This window comes from Melozone crissalis, unplaced genomic scaffold (assembly GCF_028551555.1).
Source record: "Melozone crissalis strain CALT ecotype California unplaced genomic scaffold, PUWL_Pcris_2 ptg000012l_1, whole genome shotgun sequence".
Lineage (NCBI taxonomy): Eukaryota > Metazoa > Chordata > Aves > Passeriformes > Passerellidae > Melozone > Melozone crissalis.
In genome coordinates this window covers 4,070,643-4,089,982 of record NW_026535790.1, presented here as the reverse complement: position 1 = coordinate 4,089,982, position 19,340 = coordinate 4,070,643, and the positions used below count along the sequence as shown (strand labels likewise).

The 19,340-nt window shown below is 37.2% G+C and overlaps 1 protein-coding gene across 30 annotated transcripts in view; it reads right to left on the bottom strand.

Moving 5' to 3' along the window:
* Positions 1-19,340, bottom strand: part of RBFOX1 (RNA binding fox-1 homolog 1) — a 1,176,073-nt gene that overhangs the window by 505,799 nt on the left and 650,934 nt on the right. For all 30 annotated transcript variants that reach the window (XM_054271085.1, XM_054271089.1, XM_054271101.1 and 27 more), the window contains one exon: positions 19,168-19,215. In XM_054271085.1, coding sequence (XP_054127060.1) covers positions 19,168-19,215 — 48 coding nt within the window. The remainder of the gene's footprint in view (positions 1-19,167; positions 19,216-19,340) is intronic.

Below are 19,340 nucleotides of genomic sequence, written 5' to 3'. Positions count from 1 at the left end.
TGTTCTGGCTTCTCACATACATTATTTTTCACTTTTCCCTTTAGTTTCTTGTTATTCTTATTCTATTAACATAAGCTGTGTCTCATTGCAACTGCGTGTCTGACATTGTGAAACTCAACCCAAATCTCACTTTTAAGATATTACACACACATTGCTTGTAGAACCCATTAAATAATGAAACTGTGGCAGGGAATAACTCACACAAACCCTACAGTTTTTAATACATGGTGCAGACAGCTACAAATCTGCTGCTGGTGCCTTCTGCTTCAGAGCCTAAGCCACGTGCCTGGGAGACTTTAGAAAATGAGCAATCAGTGATGGAATATGGCACAATTTTGTGGGATATTACTGCTCCCAGCGTCCTGGTACTGCCTGCTGGAGAGCTGGGGGCCTGCTGCTCCCCACCAGGCACCAAAGTTTCATTAACCAACCCCCAGGAATTGTTCCTGACAACGCTTTTGACATTTACACAACATTTTTTTCATTTTTCATTACTCCAAGGAAAAACAAGAATAAAGGATCTCCTGGTTCCAGACCATCATTTAAAAAGACTGAGCTGGCTTTATGGAAGTGTTTTTATGCAGTAATTTTTGATTTAGTATAGAATTATAATCAGCAAATAACTAAATGTATTTGTAGACATTGTAGTTTATAAAGGGAGTAATTAGAAAACAACATTTTACGTATTTTATGCTTTATGACCTGACAACAAAAAAACTGAAAACAGTCTTATCCTCACCTCAGTCTTGGCTCTTTTTTCCAGCATCTAGGGGGGAAAACTTTTGTAAATTGTTTATTCCTACACATGTGCATTAACCTAAGTTGACAGTGTAATATGAAAACTGTATGTAGTAAGCATCAAAACAAATTTGTGCAGATATTTTATTTGTCCCCAAGAATTAATCAGATTTTCCTATTAATTTCCTATTTCTTATTTTTGGGGTGTTTTCCTATGAACATTTCTTTTAATCTTATGAGGCTTTTTTCCCTCTAGTTTTGGTTGTTTTGTTTGTTTGGTTTTTTTAATAGTAAGTGATGCTTTCTATATTGAATTGGCCAGAAAAAATTACAGTTAAACCATATCAATTTGGTTGTTTATAAGGGGAAAATGGATTGTGAAAACATTGTTTTCTTTCTTCCATGCACTTAAGTATTTTGCATGTTTTATCTGGAACTATGCATGTCTCATCAATTTAGCAAACAGAGAGAAAGAAAACTCACATATTGGAAAACTTCAGAGCAAAACAGCCAAACTTTACCTTTTCTTTTTTTTCTCTCAATGCACAGCAATCAGATAACATTTAAAAAATCTGCATATTGATAATAAACACATTTCTCTCCTCACTCAGGTCCCATAACCATCATACTCTCCACATTGCAACAGGTAATTCTGCAGAGAACATGGAAACTCAGCAGTTCTAAATTATTTTTTGTTTGAAACCCTCAAAGTGTTTTGAGGGACAGTTGTCCTGGGGACACTCAGCACCAGAATGCCCTGACCAAAGGAAAACCCTTTCATTATAAACGATTACAGAACCATTATTAAAGACACTAACACAGCCATACAAAAACTGCCAGCCAGTCCAGAATGCTTCACAAGAAATCAGAATAAAAGAATGATTGAGGAGCTCCAAGCTCCTTGGAAATGTCTCTCACATTTCCTCCTGTGTGTTTGCAGCAGATGAACCACATATCCCTCCTGCAAAGGGGAAATTCTGAGATCAGAACACTAGAGAGGCATTGGGTATGTGAATAAAGCTCATGAACTCATGCTACAGGCTCATCATTAGGTTCTCTTTTCCTGCTTCCACTTGAAGCTAAGTCAGCATTTTATGTCTGAAATAATGTGCTTGGGCAAACATTAAAAAATGTATTCTTCATTTAAAAATTCTACATATTCTGTAGGACACTGAAGGTCTTTGATTTTTCCCTTATAAGAAAACCAATTGCACTAAAAATGAGGTTTCGCTTTACAGAATCTTAAAAACAAAAATCAAGGAAAAAATTGTTTTCTAAAATCACTTACAGCTTTAATGTGTAAAATAAACCAGTACAGTGCTATAATTGTTCCAGAGATTATGGCCAACATCCAGATAAACCACAGTACTCTAAAGATGGCCAAAGAGGCTCTAGTGCATGGTTAAAATATTGCACAGAAACAAGAGGGCTTTTTCCCCCTTTTATCCTCTTTGCATTTATACTGCCTGCATTGTGTTTTCAAGATTTTCACCATCACTACATAGAAATCTAAATGCTTTTTTACCTTTTTCCTACAGTTCAGTGTACAAGAGTTAAGAGTGAGATAATAAGAAATTTCCAAAAGCAAGACGTTAAAGAAATAGTCTAAAAAACTGCATACGTAAGAATTATGGAGAATTTTTCAGGCAACTGCACATTTCCATAAATGCACGTGTATATCTAAATAAAAAAAAAATAAATCTTTGAAGGATAGCTATAGGGAATTTTTTAATTACATGACCTCAGAATATCAGTAGCTTTTCATTGTTATACTGAAGAGAGCCTGAAACATCTAATTAAATGTCAGGATTGATTTCACATTTTCAAGTTTGTATTTACTGGATCTGCTTTACAAAAACTTGAAATAATAAAACAATTTTAAAAAGAAAGTAAAATGAGACAAATTATATACAGTTTTGTCAAAGAAGTTATGAGTTGCTCAAAGGGATGGTATATTAACCATTTTATTAAGACAGATTTACTAGCAAGGGTTTCTGATGAAGACAACTGATATAGTCTCTATAATTAATCTGGGTCAACTCAAAGAGATTCTTATCCCCTGTAAGAAATTGGAAGAATTGATTTTCTGCCCCTCCCATCTCTCAGATGAGCCCCTGTCTGAAGAGCAGCATTTCTGGTTTCTTATTTGCTGCAAAAGAGACCCCTCACCAATACATTTACCAAATATCCAAGGCTGAACCATCAGCTTCACATTATCACACTCAGGAAACAGGAAACTCAAATTAGGGAGCAGTGGCAGAAGGTTTTGTTTGAATGCAAAGAATGTCTAGACTGAGAATTACATTTCATATAAACAACATAATTTGTCTTCCTCAAATAAAAACAAAAATACATCACAGGGATCGTTCTAAAGGAGATTTGTATGTGCCTGGATAATCACAACAGTTCAAAATAACCATTTTTATGTTCCTATATGATGAGCTGGTTCTGGAATCATAAATAAATAGAATTCTTCTGTGACTTAATTAACAGTTCCACCTGTCCTGAGGCTTCACAGCAACAAATTGAACTTGGAGGTTACACAGGAAAAGGAACAAGACGAGTCATGCACAAAAACCCATGGAGAACAATCAGAGCTCAGAAAATCATGGAAAATCATGGAATCTAGAGTGGTTTGAGTTGGAAGAGACCTTAAAGATCATCCAGTTTTGACATGGGCAGGGACACCTTCCACCATGCCAGGCTGCTCCAAGCCCCATCCAACCTGGCCTTGGGCACTTCCAGGGATCCAGGGGCAGCCACAGCTGCTCTGGCAACCAGCAGGAGACCAAAGATTTTCCTAAGTGGAACAGAACAGGAATTCTTCCTCCAACAGCCAAATTCTCCATCCAAGTCACCAGGCAGGTAATTAGCTCCCTTCAGGCAATACCAGCCCTCGCACTGTACAGTCATTTCAGTCTTTTCAAAAGGAATTCAACTGTCTTAATTACTAAAATAAAAAGTGGTGAGATATTTTAGGAACCTCTTTTCAGTGCCTTGCTCTTAGCATGAAATATTAAGTTGGAACATAATCCCTAGTAAGATACAGTTTATTTCTTTTTCTACAAGATGAACTCCCTGCTGTAACATTGAATCTCTGTCAGCTTGTTTATTTTTTTTTATTTCCCACTTCATGACAGGTAAATATTTATCACCACTGGATTACTTATTCATGTGGAAGGTCTTTCAGGATTCCCAGGTACTCACTACACTAATAGAAATGCAATTAGGAATAATTTAGTTAAAAGCTGTAAAGGGTAACTCCACAGTGCACACCTCCACTCCCAGCTCAGAAACATTGAAAATACAACTTCCAGACACCAACATTTCTTATGCACTCCATCCATATTAAAATGTCATTGGCTGTTGATTTCAACTTGATTAAACCTTAGTTTATTGAATAATTACAAAATACCATAAACTTGTATTATATTCCTTTGAGGAGCACTGTTACGAAAGGGATGACACATACTAAATTTTGCCTAACTTTTTAACAGATTCTTAAGTACAACTAAAAACTAAAAATCAACCAAGATTGGAGGACACAAAAGCAGGAAGTAGAAACCTTGAATAAACAACACTATGTACCAAAGACTTTGCATTCTCTACCAAAGAATTTACATGTACCAAAGACTTTAGATTACTACTGAGTATATCAAGATTAGAAAACCCAGTAAAAGGAATATGGGGGAAAAAAAACCCACAAAAAAACTCCAACGAAACAAAAAAAAATTAAAAAACCCCAACATCCAAGGCAAAATTCATTATAGAATTTACAAATTCCCCTTTCCAAAGGCTCTAAATGCCTGTGCATAAATAATTATAACACCAGACCTGAAAATGCTAATAAAATTTTAATGCCAGCAATGGCAACTCAGACTTAGAACAAGCTTCTGGGGCACATAAAATTGCATTGGCAAGGGTGGAACATCAGCCACTCTGTGAGACAATGCACATTATCAGAGCAGCAGGGGCACAAAGGTTACAGCGAGTAACACAGGTCAGGCAAATTCTGATTTATTACTAAAAATTCCTTTATTTTTAATGTATTATAGTATACAAAAATATATTATCATTGTATTATATAAATTAATGTTAAATTATTATATATATGAATATAATAGACATTGTAATGTTATAGTAATTTTCTATTATATTGTTATATTTTATATTAATATAATGGATTTTATAATACAGTGTTTTATATTGTTTATAAGTATAATATATTTACATTTTTTTTTTATATTTTTATATTTATTTATATTATATTATAATGCTTACAGAAAAAAAACAGTTTTCCCTACACACAGCCATGGCACTTATTAATCTTGCCAGTCAAAAATCCCCTTTCAGCTCCCCCAGATGCTGTAAATAAATGCCTGGCTAAGTAGCCAGGTCCTGTGCTGTGCCCTGCAGGCCACACGAGTCAGGCTTTCATTGACTGGCTGGAAAAGGCAAGTTAATAGTTGTGGGTCTCTGCTTTATCCCCAGGAGTGTCACATGGCAGCTCCAGATAAAAGAATCCACTGCTAATTTCACCCTCCCGTATATAAATGTCAAGCATTGCGCAGCAGCCCACCCCATAGGGACTCATGTGCAAATGGTTTTTGTGAACAATTCTGTAACACAACCTTGTTGTGGAAGCCCAAGTTGTTTGGCAACCCCACACTCAGCAATGAGGGAAAACAAATAAATAAACCCCACCATTACAGGTAATAAACCTGCTCAGATAAATATTCTTAAGCATAACAATCTTATTACAGAGCAAAGCAAATCTCAGCAAAATTAAAAGCTTTAGAGATGGTGGGGGCTGAGGTGTGCTTCTCACTTTAGTAATGTATTCACTTGTGGTTTGAACAAATTAATAGAATTGCTTTTGTGAAAGAATTTCATCACGACTATTACAGAAATAAATAACATAAACTCGTTTTTCAAAAGCATCATCCCAGAACAATTCACCTACTTATCACCAAATCCTTCAAGCTGGTTTTGTGTTATATCATTCACATCCCTGCTTTGAGAATTGGCTACCCCAGCTTCTCTATGCTCATTATGAACAGAAATAAATAAATAAAAAGGAAATCCTTATCAAGATACATAAATCCAGCAGTAATCCCCTCCCTCTAATAAAATAATCTAATACAAATAATGCCTAAATGACATCAAGAGTTCGGGGAGAACAGAAGGAGGGAAGTGAAAGAGTGAAAGTAAAGCACCTAGGCTTCTGTCACAGCCACTTGTGACAAAAAGTGCTCCCATTTTAGGCTGAAGTGTAAAAAAACAGCGTTTGGGACTAGTTTCCACAGGCCAGCATGAAAAGTAAGCTGCATTTTGTAATGCCTTACATCCATTTAATTTCTTCATTGCCTGGTTCTTGTGTGATTCAGAGAGAAAGAGCAGCTGCTGTCACACACATGGATTTGGTTCAACATAGAAACATGGAACTACAATTCCAACTATTTTAATGTGCAAAAATTATACATTATTGTATAATTTTTATACATTGAAATAGTTAATGTAGAAAAGAGATGTGGCCATTGGAATGTTTCAATTTTTACTACATACAACAAAAAGCAGTGAAGAAAAGAAGTAGAAAGAAGAAGAGTGGCCTGAGAGAAGCCATTTTTTATTCATTTTGTCCAAAGCACTCACAAAAATAGTTTTAGTGGAGTGAGGATTCACCACATTAAAGAATACTACACAGACAGTAGAAAAATTATTTTGGTTTTGTATCAGATCTAAACAAGTCCCATATACATCCAGAAGAGCTGCAGTGACAGTGCAGTAATGGAGAACCCAGACCATGGATTCTGCTGAGGATGAGCAGGCCTTAAAATAACTTGCAGGTTATTATGAAATGAAGTCGTTGGGGGTGAGGAATAAACCCAACACCTATTCCATGCAAAAAAGGGACAGGAGCTCCTGGCAGGTGTGTTCTTTAGCCTGCAGTGCCATCGTCTGGCTATGGAAGCTATATCAGCACGGGGTGGGGAAATGCAGCCAGCTAAATATTTAAATGTAAAAAATCAAGCCTCAGTGCTATGCATGCTTGTAAAAATACGTGGTACTGAGGGGAGGTGTAGTATTTACATGGAGAAGAATTGCATGCATAAATGAAAATGTGATTCTCAAGTAAAGACAGAATATCAGAGCAGAACATTGAAACCAACTGACAAAAACTATGGCTAAAATGCCATGTAATATAGAATCATGCTTGTCTTGCCATTTTTTTCTTATTTTTCTTCTTTTAATAGAGTTAATAGTTTAAAATTTAAGCTAAACTAGGTAATTTGAAAACTGTTGCTAAATAGTTTATGATTGTAGACCTCAGAGGCAAATGCACAAAGTGGTATTTCAATTAAGGGACTACAACACCATATTTTGAACTAAATATCTCATAATAATTAAACCACATACATATAATCGACTCTGAGCTTCATTATGCCAGAAAAAAAAAAAAAAAAAAGAACGTTTTCTTTTTTATAATGATTGTTACAGCACCCACAGCTAAGCAACTTTGGGGTAAGCAAATCCAGCTTGAATGATGTTTTAGACAAAGCTCAAATGAAAGTAGGAGAGACATTTTTGGTAACTAAGGACTGTTAGGATCATCAGTCTGTTCCTAAAATTCAGATAGGATAAAAAAATCCCAAGGACATGACACAAGTGGACCTGAAAAAACTCACAATAAGTTTGGAAATGTTTCAAATACACAGGAAAGTAAGAGGCAGTAAGGCAAGAGCAGTTTGTGACATTTACATCAACTTTTTCTAAGTGACTCTGAGAGTTCCAGAGATCTTTTAATTAATTTTGAAGCAGTGTTTGAGGCGAGAGAGAATGTACAAGGAATGTTTTGGAAGACAAATTCATTAGCATGCAGGATAACTTGGTCTAGGCTTCAGTGTGACTCAATTCTCACAGTCTTCTGCGTCAGATTACAACAGATCAGGTTTGAATACACTGCCATTTGGTTTAAAGGCACAAAGTTAATAAATTCCCAATAGAGTTCAGCTTACAGAGCCTCTAAAATAAACATGGACACTCTGTCAGAGCTTGCACTGGTTAAGAAACTTGAAAAGTGAGCAGAATTCTAAAAATGATGACACCTTCCTTTGAAGACTCGAATTTAGGAACAAACATTAAAAGTTTTGGAACACAAAAATCTCCAAATCTCACAGCAACAACTAATATTTGCTTTTGCTCCAGCTGAGGCTGGAAGCTCTGCAGGTGAGGCTACATAATCCTTTCTTTCCTCAGATGGAACTGATGCTTTTTCCCTCATGCAGTGAGACAGAGCCTCACTGCAATCCCAGCTGCAATGTAAATACAGCAACCTTACCCAGCTGTCTGAATTATCTTAATGACCATGGCCAGGAGTGAGGGAATGCCCAGAATTACAGAGTTTTTGGAGGTTCTTCAAAGGAATTTCAATGATATAGCAATATTCCATTTAAATTCATTTGGAAATGCCAGTGACTGTAAATAATGTCACCCGGGCTGGTTTGCAGAATGAATTTGGAACTCCCTTGAAAGCATTTTCTTCTCACTGCAAACAAAACCTGGCCAGAACTCCAGCACCTGGTGTGTGTGGGGGGTTATTCTGCCCAGTGAGGGAAAGCTGTGACAGCACAGAGCCCCTTTAAAGAAACCAGCCTTCAGCTGAGATACAATCAGCTGTTTGGGACAGAATTTGGAAAATAAATGCAGCTGGAAAACACAACCATGTGCTAATTTATGCTAGGATCAAAACTAGGCCCATGGTGGACATGGGCAACTCTTGCAACTGATGGGTTGAAATAACAAACTCTATTTCCAAGCACTCCAAAGGAATGGAAATACAGAGACTCAAGGCAGATTCAGTAAACTCCAGTAACTGGGGCAACATTTAAAAAAAACTGAAGTATCATGTTAATATAATTAAAGTATCAAATCAACAAGGGCTCTGCAAGTACTTGGAAACAGAAAAACAGGTTTTCACATTGAAATGTTGCCCTAGGATGTATTGCAAACAAAAAAATAAATGGTTTCTACATCACATTATCAGTGATTATATGAAATAACTTAATCCTTTATAGCAAAATACATAAGGAAATTACCATATCTGTTGTAGACTAAAACATCAGACTTCAAAAACCAAAACTGTGGTATGGGTGGCAGAAGACAAGATACTTTAATACGCAAAACTTGGTCACTAAATTAGGGAGAACTTAGTACTTCACAGAACTGAAACAATTCATATGTGTTCTTAATTAATAATGTTCTTAATCTGACATACAATTTTAAGACTGATACAAATGAAGCTGTACTAGAGAGATGGAGTCCTACTTTTCTGCACGCTATTGAATTTTAATGCTCTCATAGATTTGATGCAATACAAATTCTAAGGGTTTTCAATTTACCTTTCGCATTTTTTTTACTTAGACTGTAAAGATTCAAAATTCATTACATTTGAATAAACAGCGCATCACAGTCCTTCAAAAGCATTTCACGGAATATAACCAATACAGAAGGACAAAGTTCTTTAGGCATTCCAACTTTTCAAAAATACCCAAATACTGTCCAAAGAAATTTCATCCCAAGGTCAGTTAGAAATACTCTGAGTAATCATTTTGCATCTTCAACAGCTGTGAAAAGGCATCAAAGCAGATACAAACCCAAACGTTTTCATGCAGAAATGTGTTCTACAATTTTGGAAAAGAATGGGGGAGACATTGACTTGCAAGGCCACGAGAGCCAGGCAGGGTGGTCCTGACTGGATGTCACATCCCACATCTGGCATCTCAGGGGTAAAATGCAAAGTCTGATTTTCTCTGCTTGCTGTGAACCAAAGAAATACTGCAATCTGTCTAGGAGAAACACTGGAATCTGTCTAGGAGAAATACAACAGTACAGGCAGACACGGACAAAGGAAATACAAGCCAGCAACACCATAAAATAGCATCAAACTTTGGGTGCAAAGGCAAAGAGTTCCAGGAGGTTCCAATAAAAGTGTCCTAACTAAAGCACAAAGAACGTTTTCCATCCAGCTGTTGTGACAGCACCTCAGATGGTGTAATAAGATTTTACACCTCCCTGCAAATTTTGTCTTGCATTACCCATTAGCCAATTACCAGCAAAAGGCCACAGCAAGCCAAAGTTTTCAGAAACACAAACAAATCTGCTGAAACAGATGTTCCCTGCTGGATTTCAGACAATTCACACATGGAACAAACCTGCTCTGTTCCTTACACTTCAACCTTTATCAGGTATTGGAAGTGAAAGAGGGTAACAGAGATCAGAATTTTTTTTTAAAAATATCTTTGTTTTGATGTCAAAATGTTTGCCACTTGCATGGTATGAATATTGCCATTATCTAGGAAATAAAAGCTAAATTAACTTTCTTTTCTACATTAGCCTGCTGGTAGGGAGGGATAAAATAAAGAATAAAAACCCCTTACTTTAAACTTTGAATATCAGCATTCTTTTTTCAACATTTATACTCAATTTTTTTTCAGAAATATTCTCTGATCTTTTAAACAACAGTTGTGAGACAGCAAGTATGACATAGTGGGACATGCCTGCACACCAACCCTTTCAATATTGTCCTTTTTTAGTACTGAGGAGATGAGATAAATGGCAGAACCCCTGGATTTTCCTGACCTTGATCAAGAAGAACAAATTTTTAGCTGAAGTGTGCAACACTGCTATGATTACATCAATCTAATCTGGAAAGCACATGGTTTATATATAAACCATGGTCTCTGCCTCATCCATCACATTGAAAGACAATAAAACATACTTCTGTTCAAAAAATCTGAAGAAAAAAAAGTCCATTAACCCTTATTTTACTTCTTACACAAGAATCCTCAACCATGTTTCAAAGGCTACAGAAAGATACATACATATTCAGGTTTCTAAATATGGATAGATATAAATTTAAATGTAAATGCTCTTACAGTAACCGGCATTGTCAGAGAAAAATATACTCTGCATCATTGCTGAAGATATCAGTTCTGAAATAATGGAATTAGGAAATTTTGATCAAACTGCCCAAACACCACCATAAAGAGCCATCTATTGCTACAGAGAAAACATTTACCTGGCAACGGATCCAATACAACTAAAAAAGACAAACTGGAATCAGTGAGAAATGAGTTGGATTGCTGGACAGAAGCATATTCTTGCACATGTTCAATCTACTGGGAAAGTAACAGAGCCAGCAGGTACAAAAAAAACCCTTCCAAATGTCTGCTTACCCTTTCCTGATCCAATCACAGCCATGCTGTTAATCAGGCTGGATTACGGCCCAGATATTAATTTGGCAAACAAAACAATCATCTGATTCAGTCTGTCCCCTTCAGATATGCTGAAAACAATCTGCCACTGATAATCCTGCCATGCATGTGCTCCTGGAGAGCCATTTGTGCTGAGATGAGATCTCTGCACTCACACACAAATGCCCTAAGGATTCCTTATCCATTCCCAGTGTGGAAATGTGTCCTGTAATGCCCAAGGAATGTGCACAGTGAAGGGAGGCAGCTCAAGGAGTTGTGGACTCCTTTGGACTAAAAATGAATAAATCCTGCAGATGAACTGATGCTGTGCTGGCTCATCAAAGCACCGCTGAGCAGAGGAGCCCTGTCCTGCTGCTGGGATCCCTTCAGCTTCCTCTGCACCTCCTGGGCTTTGGGTTTGGTTACAGCTTTTTGTCTCTTCACCTAATAAACTATCTCAACTCATTAATTCTCTCACTCTTACTTTTCCTGTGTCTCTCCAACCCCAGTGTCAGGTGGTGGGTGGGGGTACCAGCTCATCAGTGTGTCCAACCCTGTGGGTGACATCCTGTCCCTCCCCCTGCACTGTGATAGTGCTGTCAAACATTAAATTACTCCTCTTTGAATCGCTGTTTGCAGAGAGCCTCAATGCCCAAAAATAATCATTTCTACATCACATTTTTAGTGATTATATGAGATTACTTAATCCTTTATAACAAAGGATTACACGAGCCAACTCCTGCACAGCACCTGGATACCAACAAGGGGTTAACAAAGAGGAGGAATCACAGAGCTCCAGCCTCTGGAGCCAAGCATTTCTGTGTAGGGAGCAGGAATGAACCTGTCCAACAGATACAGAACTGAGCCCACATGCACAGAGGGTCAGTGCACAACCTCTTCTCCCATCCATAGTTATGCTGAAGACATGGAGGAGAAGAAACAAATGAGAATTTTTATTACCTAATATTCCAAAGTATTTCCACAAGAATTTATTCTTATTCTCATTTTTTTTTTAAATTCTGGTTATAAGGAGAAGAAATGCAAAGATATAAGCATTCACTCAAATTTTCAATATAAAATTTTAAACTTTCCATAGGTACACAGTATTTCATACAGAAAGAATGTTATTTATCTCTCTCCATTTTATGATTTACAGCAAGCCTGCATCGAGTTCTCACAAATCTCAAGTGCCATTTCCAAGTTTCCTACACAATAGTTCCAGTGAAGAGTACACAGGACTACACAACTGTTACACCACACAGAAGCAGCCTGAGGTCAGAGCATTTATCTGTGTTAAATGAAGACAGAGCAACTGCAACCTCCTCCATAGCAGCATATTGGTGAGCTTGTAGCTCTACTACAAGGACTCTGAATAAATCATAAAAGAACTCACATTTCCATTCCTTTTTTCCAGAGAAATACATAATCTCTGATTTCTAACTCACCAATAGGGCTCTTTAAGGATAGCTTAGGAAAAAAAACCTGTCAATGGGTATTTTCCTTGCTGAGAGGAAAATTAAAATGTTGGAACAAAACATTTCCATACCTAAGCAGAGGTTGGCAGTAAGTTAAATGAAAGAAAAGGCCTGGAACTCTTCTGTCTGTACAGATAATTTTTCTCACACCAGTCTAAGCCCTCCCTTCTCTTTCAGTGCTCTTTAGACCAGGTCCAAAAACCCTGTGACCACAAAAATATCTGCAAATAAGGTGGGCCATAGGTACGTGTTGTCAGGTCAGTCCTTCTTTATCAAATCTCCCAAAAATAAAGATTAAATCTTTATTTTAAAAAGTGAGGAAAAAAAGACAGAGAAGGAAACGTCAAGTGGACACTGACTTGTCTCTAAAGCATCAATGACCATGAAACTCCTGGTACATGTAAACCCTATAAAACCCCACACGGAGGAGCCTGGGTTATGAACAGCTGACAGCATCCAAAACCTTTTAAAAGGAAATACTCCATCACAGCAGCAGAAGCTGCAATCTCCCATTGCTGTGAAGTTTTCTTGGTTCACAAACACAGACAAGATCCAAGACATGTTCCCATTCACAGGATACTAATATTTACAGATCTGTGGAGTTTTCCCTTTTTTATATAACTTCAAAAACCAATTCCTCTCTACTTTTATACCTGTTGAAAACTTAATGACCAAATGTAAACAAAATTTCAGCCATGCTGGAGTCTCTCCCAAATTATTTTTCAGTTAATTTTGAGAGTTAATTAGCATCAACTCAGACTTGAGTTTTCCCTTTCCACTCTGATTCTTCTCCCCTGAATCTCAATATTTTAACTTTCCATTTAGCCAAGTGTTAAAGCAAACAGTTTCTGTCTCCTGCCCTCCCCCTTGTCCCCAAGTGAAACATAATTCCTTGTATGCAATGCAGGTACAGTACATAGGAATATATGCCAAAGTAACTTGTGCATGCATTTACTTCAGTGCTAATAAAATATTTTATTCATGCATATAAAAGAATGTTCTTTCTAGCTCGGTGAGCTTTTTAAGAGTTATTAGCAGGAATGTGTCATATACCTAATGAAATTTATTTCAAGGTAGAAGAGATTCAAAAAGAAAAGTAAAAGTCTGAGAACTAATTCTGTAGACAATCACAGAATTATAATTTTGAGATTTATCAAAATATCTTCAAGATGAAGATTTGAAAAAAAAATCTCCCAATAAAAATGTAATTTATTTGCAGCAGCAAACATGTTTATACATATTAATACAGGGATAGGAGATGTGATGGCTCAAGGTGGAACACATTGGCCAAAAAACACACTGTAGTGAAAGTTTTTTTTAGCCCTGTGCCTTAGCAGGTATTGCAGCCCAGCAAATCCACTATCCATGTCCCTTCTGTGTATTCAGCATATGTAAAAGTCATGCAGCAGAACGCGTTGACACTTCAGTGGGAGGTCAAATTATTGTTTTGGCACTTCTGTCACGCCTGTCACTTCAATTCCACTTTATCAAATTACAGATTGCTAGATAGAGTTGGATTAAGGGGAAAGACAGACACACACACACAGAGGAGCAACTGTCACCACTTCAGTTGTGAAATCCCATAATTGCATGTCAGAGACAGCGAGAACAAGAGAGCAGTAATAGGGCTGACATTATGAGCATTCAAATACCAGGAAACTTTGCAGCAAGACTTTGCACTCTGTCAAGCCACATGTCAGGAAATGGACTGGATTTCTGAGCAATTCCTCACATTAGAATTGCCAATATTTATTAGGCTGGCTAATAAATAATGCAGCGTCTTAAGTTGCAGGGCAACTTTCAGCTCCCTCTTTTCCCAGAAGTGTTGCTTTTATTTGAAAAGGACATAAGACTAAGACAAAGGAGAAAAAAAAAATCCTTTGATTTAAAAATATTGCTAAAAGTAGTATAAAGAGCAATAAATGCTGCCTGACTAATGTAGATTGTGGGTTGGATTCAATTTTCTGAGTTTAAGGATCCCTGGAGAGCAACAGATTTCGATTTCAAGATCTATATATATAGAGATCCATATATATATATATATATATATATATATAAATAAATAAATAATTGTGAAGGAAGCAGCCTTGGATTTCAAGTAACTTTGCTGGTAACAAACAACACACATCCCTCAGATAACTTCACCCTTTTGTGGAAGTTGTGGGAACTCTGCACTGAGGAAGGCATCACATAAATCTGACTTACACGAGCTGAGATGTCAGGGGAAACATCTGCTGTGTTGTGACAGGAGGATGCTATTCCTGGAACAGCTCATTATTCCCTCTCTGGGTTGCTCCCCCTGCTTCCTCAGTTCTGTGGTCAACCCTCTTCCACTTGGTGTGGTCCTGTCCTGCAATGGTTCAGCAACACCTGGCACTGTTTGTGCACCAGGGAAAGAGGCAGGAGAAACAGGAACCATTTGTTCACTCTGTTAGAAGGGCCATTAGCATTCAAAACTTCCTTAGATTCCTCCAAATCTATACCCAAATACAATTTATACACTTCTCTACCAATCCATTGGAGTCTATGATCTTCCCTCACAACAACAACAAAAAAAATTCTTTCAATGGGAGTGAAAATGCATCTCAATAATACACATAATTATGCACAATGATTGCACAATGCCTTCACAAAGGAATAACAATGACACTTATTCCTATTCACTGCTTAAGAGCCCCTAAACAGCAGGAAAAGGGGCTACCATTAAAGAAAACAGCACAATAACAAACCCACATCTATGATGGCAGGAGCTGACTTAGTCCCTCCATGGTGCTCCTCACTATTTGATACCCTTATTAATTCCCTTCTAATCTGAAGATCAGAGAAATTGGATGAATTTTTTCTCCTAAAAAACCCATTCTCTTCAACTTCCAGAAAAAACATCTTTATATGATCACTATAATAAACTAAAAGAAGCCCAAAAACAACCTGCAAGAAGTCATTGAATAGACAAAGCAAAATATATTTGTAATGCTTTTCTTTTTCTCCTCATTTTGTCTCAGACACACTATAACCTTGCCTACATCTGCCCTTCATCCATCTATTTCTCCATATGCAACTCAAGCCATAGAACTGTAAGTACTTTCCTCATAGGTGTTTTTAATTTGTTTGTAAAGTAATTTGAGATCCACTGACAGAAGGTACTAAAGGAAAAAAAAATGAAATATTTTGCACAGCAGGCAGAGAAAAGGAAAGGCATTTCTGCCTCCCCCATACCCCACAGCAGGTAACAGGGAGTTAGGAACATTATGGCACTCCAGGAAACCTTCCTGACCCATCAGGTTATTGCCCTGATGCTCTGCCATAAACTCTGCAGCTCTCATAAAGCCTCTGCACTCCCAGCTCTGAAGTGGGACATTTTCAAGTCAAGATGCATCTCAGAAACATTCTCTCCATCAGCCACTTCCTCCTCCTGAAGGGAAAATGCAGCAGAACATCCTGAGTGACCTTGAGCCCCCTGCTAATGGTGCTGAGCTGCTGCTGAATGGGGCATTTGCAACAGGAGAATGGCACTGCACATCACAGCCAGCACAGCCCCATCAGGGGCAGAATAAACTGAAATAAAACACAGATGGAACAGCCAGAGCTGAAGGATAAAACATCCCCAGCATGGGGGAAACAAGCTGAGACAAAATCATCCAGCACAGAAAGGCCAATGTAAGTTAACTTCCAGTTTGCAGTGTCAGGTGGAAATGTCACACAAAGGATGTCAGAGGCGTTTTGGTTTCACAGCATTGCCATGAATTAATCTGATGATATGACAATTGCAGAGTAAAACAAAGAATGTCTTTTGTGCTCTATTCAGATCTCAAAGACAGAGCAGGAATGGGAGAAATCTTATTTAGTTTCTTTTTCTACTTATATTTTTGGAGATTACTGTTTGAAGCAAGTCCATATAAACATATTAAAAAAAAAAAAGAGTACTGCTCCGACCAAGTAAAGATAGGAACTGATATTAAATAAAAAACACAAGGAACATTTATAAAACATAATTTTATCAAAAACAAGGCAGGTTTTTAATGGGAGATGATGGAGCTGTGTAAGGGCAACACCAACAAAACGGCTGCATGCATTAGAAGCCTTCTAGAGACAGACAGTGGTGTGGTTATATCAAATGGAAGGATTTCAAAGGAATCCTCTCCCTCCTGGCAAAATGGCCAATATCCTTATTAACTGCTTTCCACCAGAACCATTTTATTTGTGCCCAACACACAGAGTTATAGCAGAAAACATGGGCAAAAGGAAAAACAACCTGACCATCTGCCATCAGCCTTGCAATAGCAGAACATCACACAGGCCTTGGAATCATGGCTCAAATTGCCAAACATCACATGGCCAGCTGCAGATATCCATGGATTTTGTACAAAAATCACACATGGAATGTTTTTAACAGGATTTTTCCTGTGACAATTTAAGGGTCACTTTTCTACATTTGTTTATTTGAGAAGCAAAGCTGAGATCACACGAGCCATTAAACATCCAATATTGTGATGTTCAGGATGGTGATGGGAGACCAAAACAAGAAAGCCGGGAGTGTCAAATGCAGAAAAAAAAATATTCATTAAGTAGGAAATGAGTTGTACATGCACTTATGGGTCTTCTGCAGGGAGAGGTAAAGGCAATTAAGTAATTAATAATTATCCAGACCAGAGAGAGCAGAATGTGCATTGCTTATCACCTGGTATTCTCAAACCTGGGAGCTTTTAGACTTGCAGGAAATAAATAAAAATCTTACATGGAAAGGTCAGTTGGAAGACAATGAAAGGAGAGGCAGATCACAGTGATGAAGTGGTTACGATAATTAACTGCTATTTTGGAATTTACGGAATAATAGATTTCACAATAATAAGTACAGTTATTAAATTTGAGTTTGCCTGCAGGCAATGCTTTAGTCATGGTTACATAAATTTCTACTTCAGAAGTCACAGATTAGAAAACTTCAGAAAAAAAGGAAGACAAGAAAAGGCACCTTGCAGGTTTCTATTTTGTGGTTAAATGGGAAAATTTCCCATTAATTACTAATGATATAGTTCATTAATAGTATATTCCATTATGGAAGTGCAAATTGTTAGATACTAATGATGCATGCCCTAATTGCAATAGTTTGTCTTGATTTCAAGTTCAATGAAATAAAAATATTTATTTACAATGTTTCAGGTTTATGAATTATGTTACATTCTTAATTGATGCTTTCAACAAACGTGAAACACTTCATTAGTATTAACCAAGACTGATGGATCTGTGTTTGATGATCACTGGTAACTCCCTCCCTGGACTGGAAACAATTGCCTCTCAAACTTGGTGGAAGCTTCAATTTTGGGACCAAACACAGAGAAAAGATGAAACAGATTGTGCAACAAGAGGTGCTTATCACATTCCTGCTCTTTCAAAATAAAATGCTCAAACAAAACAACAAAAGGAAGAAGAAAAATCCAGAGTTTTTCAAGACAATCCTTTCTGCTGATTGCAAAAGCTGGATGTCCTGAGTCACTGAAGGTGGAAACCAGCCCAGCTCAGTCCCTTTGAGCCACAAGAGAAGGGCTCAGACACACATCTCCTGAAATTCCTCCTGAGGTACAAACCATGCATCAAAAACCAGGAAAAAACCCACAGTTCACTGGCAGCAGGCTGGGCTCTGCTAGATTGAAGTTGCAATACCAGGAATAAGAAATACAACACTTTAATAAATTATTGTTCAAAGCTTGTCAGGCTCCTGACACCTTTCCCCATAATTCACACTACAGAAAGAACTTCTGGCTTGGGCAGTTTTAGTAGTTGCTACCAACACTAAAAAAAAGTCAAAACTTGCGGTTTAGAAGTAAGGCCCCAGCCTGGATTTTAGCAGACTTTAAAGCAACATGAAAATAAATGGAAGCACCTGGAGAGTTTGATGCAAGCTGATGCTCAGAACCTGCAGCTTCAGTGGGACAGAGCAAGTACCAGCTGGACTTTAAATCACATGTCATGTGCTCAAAACTTCCACAAACTCAGTTACTATTCCACACACAAATACCCTGCACAGATCCAGATTTTCAAATTTCAGTAGCAACAGATTTTCAAGCAAAACACATTTATCTCTTGAAAATTGCATTGATTTATTTCTGACAATTACACATATTTTTTTAAGCTGAAGGTTTCTTTGTGAAGCCTTTGTTTCTTGGTTAGTTTTTACCATGAGTAAGGTGAAGAACAGAACTGAAAACATATTTGTATCTGGTTTATATTTGTCCACAGAAAATAAAACTGGAAACATTTGTTTTAATAAACCCTTTAAAATGGAAAAAAAAGGTTTCAAAGGTACTACTAATAAAGAAAGAAAAAGCAATCACCTTGCTGTGTTACAAATATTTAACACGGTATGCCAACTTTATCATAATAGACTCACAATAACTTTGTTAACAATGTAAATTAAGAATAGGAAGTGCAACTGCCTTGTAAACTTTTTTTTGTAGCACAAAGAGATTAGTACTATAATTTACTTCTGCTTCTTCTAAAACAGTTATTCAAATTTTAACAAGTATATTCAATAGAGTAAGACTGATTTCTCCCCATTGAAGTTAAAATACAACATGAACACTTACACACGCTAAGAACCATAAAATAATTTCACATGGTTTAATAAAAAAACCCCTGAACAACAACCAGAGAAAATCCCAGCCACTAGAGCTGCCTGAAAAATCACATTAAAACAAGGCACTTACTTTTCTGTCCTCAGTTTCTACACCAGAACTGCACTCTGCTTTAGTGTCCTGCAAGCACAAACAGAGAAGCCCATGTCACAAACACATTGAGCAGCACTGGGGAGTAACTCAGCCTGAAGAACTGTTATTTTTGTACAGAGTTATTAAATATACAATGTCTAGTATTGTGCCTT